Source organism: Anopheles cruzii, unplaced genomic scaffold, assembly GCF_943734635.1.
Source record: "Anopheles cruzii unplaced genomic scaffold, idAnoCruzAS_RS32_06 scaffold00251_ctg1, whole genome shotgun sequence".
NCBI classification, from domain to species: Eukaryota; Metazoa; Arthropoda; class Insecta; order Diptera; family Culicidae; genus Anopheles; species Anopheles cruzii.
This window is the reverse complement of record NW_026453899.1, coordinates 2,633-10,654: the sequence shown is the minus strand read 5'-3', so window position 1 is coordinate 10,654 and position 8,022 is coordinate 2,633. Positions and strand designations below refer to the sequence as shown.

Sequence of the window (8,022 nt, the reverse complement as noted above, 5' to 3'; positions counted from 1 at the left end):
ACGTTTCGAATGTGAAGTAAACAGTTGAGCAGCGTAGTGAAAATGAATTACTTAGGTTTTTACGAATCGCCTGTGAATCTAACGGTTGAATCATTCCCGCAACGGTTGCTAGACCCTCGAGGAAACTGTTCGCAAAATGTGCTCGAACGATCGTGGAACGCACTACTAGACGTGATTGGTACGTTGGGCGCTATCAAAGGATTAGTTGATTACGTTCCTATTACGAAGGTCTTTGGGTGATCTAACTGGTTCTGCTTTGCCATCCCTGCTAGGCGATGATCCGGATACACTGTACGTGTGGTACTTGACGATCTACTCCTACGGGCTGTTTTGGACTGTCGGTGGGCTGTTCGTGCTGATGGATCTCACCAATCGGCCCAAGTTCCTGCGGAAGTACAAAACCCAAAGGGGTGCCAATGAGCCGCTCGACTGGGACCGCTTCAGGCAGCTCGTCCAAACGGTGCTCTTTAACCAGATCGTGTTCGCCATTCCGAGTACGTACGCTGTGTACCATGGCAGGAAGCTTTTCTCCGATGCCATACCGGACGTGCGGGTGCTGCCCTCGTTAGACGAAGTTCTGCGCGACATGCTCGTGTGGGAAATTGGCTTCTATTACACGCATCGGCTGTTCCACACCAGCTACTTTTATCAACGATTCCACAAGAAGCACCACGAATGGCGCTCGCCAGTGGCACTGTCGGCCATGTATGCACATCCGTTCGAGCTGGTGCTCAGCGATCTGCTACCGGTGTATCTTGGTCCAGCCATTATGAAGTGTCACCTGTTTACGATGGTCATTTGGATGACCTTCGTCATGTGGGATACCCTCGGAGATCATTCCGGTTATCATCTACCCTTCTTGGGTAGCTCCGAATCGCACGACTACCACCACCTAACGTAAGTAAAAGACGGTTGCGTTTGGGTATTTTTCACAAGTTAGGTCAGTATCACATCCAAAAATTGCATAGGACTGAAGGCGACGATCCAGTTGATGGAGTAGTCGGTAATGCTCGCCGTTGTCACATAACTGATCGTGGCCGTGAGTTGGCGTGGTGTCAATAACCTGGCCAAATTGTTATAGAAAGTAATAGAAGATTAACACAGATCTCTGACCTCTGAATGTCTTCAACAAAGACAGGCATCACGCCTGAGTGCAACGTGCAACAGACCCAACAGACGTGGCTGACAAGATTTAGCGTTTTTGTGCCAAATTATCACACAGTTGTGACACAATTGGCGCTTTCTATTGCTCAAAATGTATTTTTCAATTCGCTCCTTGCAGATTTAATCAGTGCTACGGCAATTTCGGATGGTGCGATCGGCTGCATGGCACCAACGATGAGTTTCGTAAAAAAAAGCAATATCGGAGGCATTACCGAATATTCAGCTTCAAGTCCGCCAGGGAGCTTGTACCGACGAAGGAGTAAATGTTTGAACACAGTAATTGTTAAGTAAACCTTTAAAAAAATAACGTTTACTCGTTGACACACGGCTAACTATAGGCAATTGTTTACCGTTCGTTCTTCCTCGTGAGAATCTTCAACACAACAACATCTACCAAAGTTCATGCTAAATATCCATCATTTGTCGATTGAGGCAAAAAAAGATCTTTTTACCGTCTTTATCCGTTTGACCCGAACACTCCGCTGCATTTATTACCCCCCCTCCAACACGACGGTGTGTGCGGCGAAGGAAAGGGTTACACGTGAACGTGACAATTTCGGTGGGAGTGTTAGGGCAGAACTCTTTCGGATGTGGAGTGTTAAGGACGTGTCTCTTGTTTGATTCAGTGTTTAAATCAAAGAGTGATCTTAATGAAGCCTCGGGATGGAGTTCCCGCTTTCCGTTAATTTTGTGAACAATACGAACAGTTCCCTCCCAAGTGAGTCGCCATGCAGTGAGACAGTTGTGCACAGATCGAGCTTTATCGAAAGCAAATGGAACCAGCTTCTGGATGTTATCGGTATGTTTGGCTTGCTACGCACTGATCCATTGTTGATCGGGCAGTGAAATGGTTTCAAGTAATTCTTAATTGAATTAATTGACTTCCTCCGGAAACGGAAAAGGTGATGATCCCGACGTGCTGTACGTGTGGTTCCTGACGGCCTACTCATATTCCCTGTTCTGGCTCATCGGATCACTGTTCACGGCCATGGATCTTACCGGGAGACCACGCGCCCTCCGCAAGTACAAGGTGCAGCCGGGAACCAACGAGCCGCTGTCGTGGGATCGGTTCAAGCAGCTCGTGCGAAATGTGCTGCGCAATCAGCTAGTGTTTGGTATTCCTACGTCGTGGCTTATGTACCATGGCCGGAAACTGTTCCCCACCGTGATCCCGCCCCTGCGAGTACTACCAACGCCGTACGTGATCGTCCGGGACATCCTGGTGTGCATCGTTTCCTGGGAGATCGGCTATTACTATACGCACCGGGTGCTGCACCATCGGCTTATGTACCGACATTTCCATAAGCAGCACCACGAGTGGCGTTCGCCCGTCGCCCTGGCCGCCATGTACTCCCATCCGGTCGAGTACGTTCTGAGCGATCTGATTCCCGTGTATCTCGGCCCGGCCCTCATGACATGCCACTTGTTTACCATGCTTATCTGGCTCACATACGTCATCGTGGACACGCTCGTCGATCATTCGGACTACCATCTGCCGTTCTTGGCGAGCTCGGAGTTTCACGACTACCATCACTTCAAGTAAGTGGCACCTCTTGTAGGATCCTTAACATTTCTGGATCAACGATGTTTTTTTTTTTTGTCGTTCTTCTAATAGCTTCAACCAGTGTTTCGGGAATTCGGGACTATGGGACCTTGTCCACGGTACGGCGAAAGAGTTTTTGAAGAAAAAACAGTTTAAACGACATCGGCGACTGTTTGGGTTCAAGTCAGCGCACGAGTGCATACCGGATAAGTCCAACTAGCTTGCCAACACAAATGCTGCCAATGTCGGTTTTCAAATACCAACCGTTTTCGTTGCTCCAGTCAAGTTGCAACTGTTATGGTAAAAGTGATTCGTTATCGCCGTTACGCTTCGTTACCGTGCCGGTTTCTCTGGTTTGGCGAACAAACTAGGCACTGTTGCGTTCGTTGACATACAGATGACCTTACTCAGTCAAAATTTTGTTTGAATCTACGTAATTGGGTCGGCAACGTAAGAGCCTTTCTAATCCAGCAAATCAATCGCAGTTGATCTTTCTAGGGGCCACATTCGATGGCGCATAAGAAGTCAAGGACGTAAAACAAACAATCACGTATAGAGACAAATTTGAAGAATGTTGAAACGAAACGAAAATTAGAATCCCATCCGTTTGAATAAAATGCAAATGATGAATAAAACGTTTTTTTATTTAAATTATTCAATACACAAATATGCTCTCGAACCTAAACGCGATTGATCCTCTAGCTATAGCACAACCCCTGTGAGCCGCCGTGTCTCGATGCAAAGCGTGAGTTAGCGCTGATGGCCAGTCGGTGGTAGAAAGCGACACCACGCAATCCTACGCAACCAAAACAACATGTTTAAAGTTTTATTTTTAATTTTCAATGTTACGCAGCCCTTCGAACATAGCAGAGATCCCACGGACCTGCATACGGCCATGAGCGGCCCGGAGATAGATGACCCAAAATCATTTCCATTTTGTAGGCTCGAAGGTTTAGGGTCAAAGCTCCCTGCCGAGGATTGCGTAAGGAAACACAATAAAGAACGAACAGATCATTCCGGGCGGGTGATGAAACCCTAATCCAGCTACGGAGCATTCGCTTATCGGTTGTATCGAATACTAGTTCGGACCCGTCGTCCGTCCGAAAACACTTAAGGCACCCGAATCAACCCTTTTATAAATGGCGCGCGTTTTTCACACGCCTCGTGGCCATTAATCTTTAAAGTCTGTCGTTTCTTTTCATCACTTAATCTTAAGGGGCTTAATCTTTAGCGTCGGTTCCTTAGGAAAACAGCACGCTGCTGGAAGGGTCAATCAGATGGCGACGCTATTAAACTGCGCGCATTCCGTTGCAGAACACAGGTCGCGAGCACAGCAAAGTAGGACATCCAGCTGAACACCCGGCGGGGTGGGCCACAAAGTTTTGGACACACTATTAAGTTTATGATAGATCGGAGACGAAAAAACGGTAAAAGGAAGTGTGAATGACCCGGGGGTGACTGAAGTGTCTCAGCCGAACACGCCCCTCGAACACTTTGACCAAATGTGAAATTATTAATTCATGCCTCTGACACGCACGAACAACTTAATTGTTTCACAGGCTTTTAGTAGTGCATATGCGATCGACTGTCGGTCGTGAGTCTTATGAAGGGGTTTTAAGGTCTAACATGAACATGTTAGCATCAACCAGCATCAACCAGCATCAACCAAAAGTATTGCCGATGAATTATGCCCTATAACGGATGGACGAGATGGACGAATGTATACTTTGGATCGGAGAAACTGAACATGAAATGCCAAAGGGAAAGTGTATCGTGCAGTTGATTGCTGAGACCTTGACCTTGATTGACGCAAGAAACAAAATAGCTCAAAAAACGTAAATGATTCACGAGACTCGCTGGTCCATTAACTGACCGATGGCATAATGGTTTTGTTTTTGCTGCTATTAGGTTTATGCTTGTGGGACGCGCATGCCAGCCACCAATAGGTTTGACGATCTAGCACCGAGTAAAACCACTTTCACAACGATCTCCTGCCTAATTTTTCTACAGGCTCACCGTGTAATCAAATCTGTACAATCCACTTTGGTTTATGATTTGTACGTAATGCATAGTTTTCGGAACTGCCATTTAAATTCCTATACATATAAAAGGAAACGATAGTGGTAAAATATGAAAATAGCCGCATAACAAAAGCCATTGTAGCTACGAAAGTAAAAGGAGTTCAATCTCTCATTTTCACTTATTTGAAAGAAAACATGGATATTTAAAACAATTGCCCCTGATATATATATGGATAGTATCGTTTATTCAGCAAACATTGATTCACGCCACATTCGCCACCTGGCAGAAAGCCAAACATGCCCCGCATAATGTGGTGTTTCAGTTGGCGAAGGTAACTCCGAACGGAATGCAGATCACTTTGCGCTGGTTGTGCACGGTGTCTAGCATCGCCTAGCAGGGATGGCAAAGCAGAACCAGTTGGATCACCCAAAGACCTTCGTAATAGGAACGTAATCAACGAATCCTTTGATAGCGCCCAACATACCAATCACATCTAGTAGTGCGTTCCACGATCGTTCGAGCACATTTTGCGAACAGTTCCCTCGATGGTCTAGCAACCGTTGCGGGAATGATTCAACCGTTAGATTCACAGGCGATTCGTAAAAACCTAAGTAATTCATTTTCACTACGCTGCTCAACTGTTTACTTCACATTCGAAACGTCAAACTTTGACTTGAGCTTATATCGCGCTCCAGGTGCACCGTACCGGACTTGCTTTAGTTTTCCCACTTAATTTAATTGCTCACTAACGGCTCGTTAAAGATCCATTCCATGGCTAATTCCACTCGGTAACTTTGGGACAGTTCTTCAGCCCTAGTTGTTGTGCGTGCGCTATACTGCGAGCGACTCAACGGTGTCCACCGCCAACAACGATGTTAAGTGTGGCACATGTGAACACTTGCCCCTTCTTTTCGGTTTGCATGCCGGTAAATTGTCTTTACCTATTGCCGTTTGGTCGGTCAGTGGTTCAAATTGGGCACATTATGGTAAACCGACCTTGGCTCGGTTTGAACCTAGGCAGAGCTCACGGTGACTGCATTTTGCCACCACGTTACGAGGTGATCAAATCCTACCCATCTTGGCTGTTTGATCTAAGGTGCGAAGATCCGGTAGTGAAGGTGAAGGTGGTTGGCTGCGTAGAATGTGAGGACGTTTAGACGAAAAGCTCAAAGTGATGTCAACGGTAAATATTGTGTTGTTTACCTTATGTGGACGTTGGAAACTATTCCACGGGTGCAGAGGTTCGGACGGAAGTAAATTCAAAAAACTGTTGGAAGGTTCTGTACAAAGGGTGTGTGTAGCATGTGCCCGTTATACCCCCCTTTAGGCTCGAAACGAATACACAATTGCGCGATGTAACGAGCGTTTGCGAATGCGAGGTGTGGGCCAACAATTGAAAAAGTAATTTCCAAATGTTCACGAAATCTAGATGGTTTCGGCTATTATTTCTACACTTTCTTCGCCTGAATTCTTTAGCATTACTGACGCGCACGCCATGAGTACACTGTTGAGACATTGTTGTAAAATGCACTTACAAGATGTTTTTATTTGTTTTTTGAAAGAGTTTTATTATTTATAATGTTTTGCTTATTTCGAGTTCTATGAACAATCAACAGCTTTTTTAAACAATAAACAACAACCTTTGCTGTGCGGCTTTATCCAAAGACATTTGACAAATTTCGTGTCTGTTGGTGCTGTTGTTGTGAACCGTTTTTGAATGTTAATGTTTTTATGCGAATTCTAATTTAAACACAATTATTTTGGAAACATATTTTGTTTGCTATCACACTCTATTCGTTCAGCCTCAAGTGGTTTTACTAATATCACGAAATAAATTTTTATGAATTAAATACAAAGAAAGTGTGCAGACATGAGCGTTAGGTGTATGCGTACACTGCTGGAATTCATAACCAAAAATGTCAAAAAAAATTTCAAATCTTTCTAAAAGTGAACAATAAGTTTTACCGGGCTTAGTCAGCAACTATACATCCGCTTTGGGAAAATTGTGTAGTGTGCGTGTGTTGGTTTAGTTTATGACTTAGATGCTATTAGGGTCATGCCCAGTGCGTTATAAAATAAAAGTACGTTATAAAAAGAGGTGTTTTGCTCAAAACACTCTCTATTCCTCGGCACGCAGTGGTACAGAATAAATCAAAAGGTAACAAAAATCACATCTTTACACGGCCATAATTAAAATTTCTCTTTCTTGAACAATAAAAATCATACGGTTTGGTTGGAGTTTTTTAATAGCTTAGCAAGCTTAGCGAAAGTGTTGTTTTATAAGGCCAACAGGGTTTTTGATATTGAGAAAGTTTGTGAAGCGATTTCGATACATTTGAAGTGCTTTGATCTAAGGAACCCACTATGTTGATCTCTGCGAAGCGTTATGCAACGTGAAAGATTCGCATGAAAAGTAGGCGATCCAGCGACGGGCGATCAAACGTGTCGTAACAATCCTAATTATTAAAAAAAACAAGAAAACCAGGTAGGTATGACACAAAAAAAAGTCTGAATAATCATCTACTGTTCATCCTGGCGAGAGTTTGGCAGCGAACGGTTAAGGCCAACGTTAGGCTTGCCTAACTTGCGGGGGCTCTAGGTCGCCGCGGGATCAAAACGTGTTTGATTGTGACATCGGTGATAAATTTGCATAAAATACGAAAGGTTATAACTGCAAAAATCTAAGCATAAGAAATTCTTTCCAACAGGCTGTTATCAACTAATCGCCGGATAAAAAGTGTTGGAAAGATAAGATAAATGTTTCAAGTATGCACCCGTCGCTAAACCTTAAGTTTTAGTTTTGCCTTAAGATAACGTTGATAAAAATGTTGAATCACTAATCGAGTTTCGCACTTAAGCTATTTGTCCGGTACAAGCTCCCTGGCAGATTTGAAGCTGAAAATTCGATGGTCTCTTTGGTATTGTTTTCTTTTCCGAAACTCGTCGTTGGTACCATGGAGATGATCGTACAATCCATAATTTCCGTAGCATTGGTTGAAACTGTAAAGATAAAATGAGAAAATCGTTTACGATAGGAGATGTTGACGGTTTTTCATAACGTTCCATAAAGAATACTTCAAAAGTAACATGTTTAATGACAAATATTCAAGCTACTTACTTTTGGTGATGATAGTCGTGAGCCTCAGAGCTACCCAAGAATGGTAGGTGATAACCGGAGTGATCTCCGATGGTATCCCACATAACGAACGTTACCCACAGGACGGTTGTGAACAGACGACATCTCGTAATTGCCGGACCAAGGTACACCGGCAGCAGGCCGCTCAACAGAAATT

At 44.3% G+C, this 8,022-nt stretch overlaps 2 protein-coding genes across 2 annotated transcripts; both read left to right on the top strand.

Annotated features, from left to right (window-relative positions):
• Nucleotides 1–42: 42 nt before the first annotated feature.
• LOC128275994 (fatty acid hydroxylase domain-containing protein 2-like) lies at nt 43–1,427 on the top strand. The gene is made up of 3 exons (XM_053014463.1): nt 43–178; nt 273–897; nt 1,283–1,427. Exons 1-3 carry the CDS (start codon nt 43–45, stop codon nt 1,425–1,427), a joined length of 906 nt encoding a protein of 301 aa, XP_052870423.1.
• A 400-nt stretch (nt 1,428–1,827) lies between these two features.
• Nucleotides 1,828–2,927, top strand: LOC128275993 (fatty acid hydroxylase domain-containing protein 2-like). The gene is made up of 3 exons (XM_053014461.1): nt 1,828–1,963; nt 2,067–2,703; nt 2,780–2,927. The coding sequence occupies exons 1-3, from the start codon at nt 1,828–1,830 to the stop codon at nt 2,925–2,927; spliced, it is 921 nt and encodes a 306-aa protein (XP_052870421.1).
• The last annotated feature ends 5,095 nt before the right edge of the window (nt 2,928–8,022 follow it).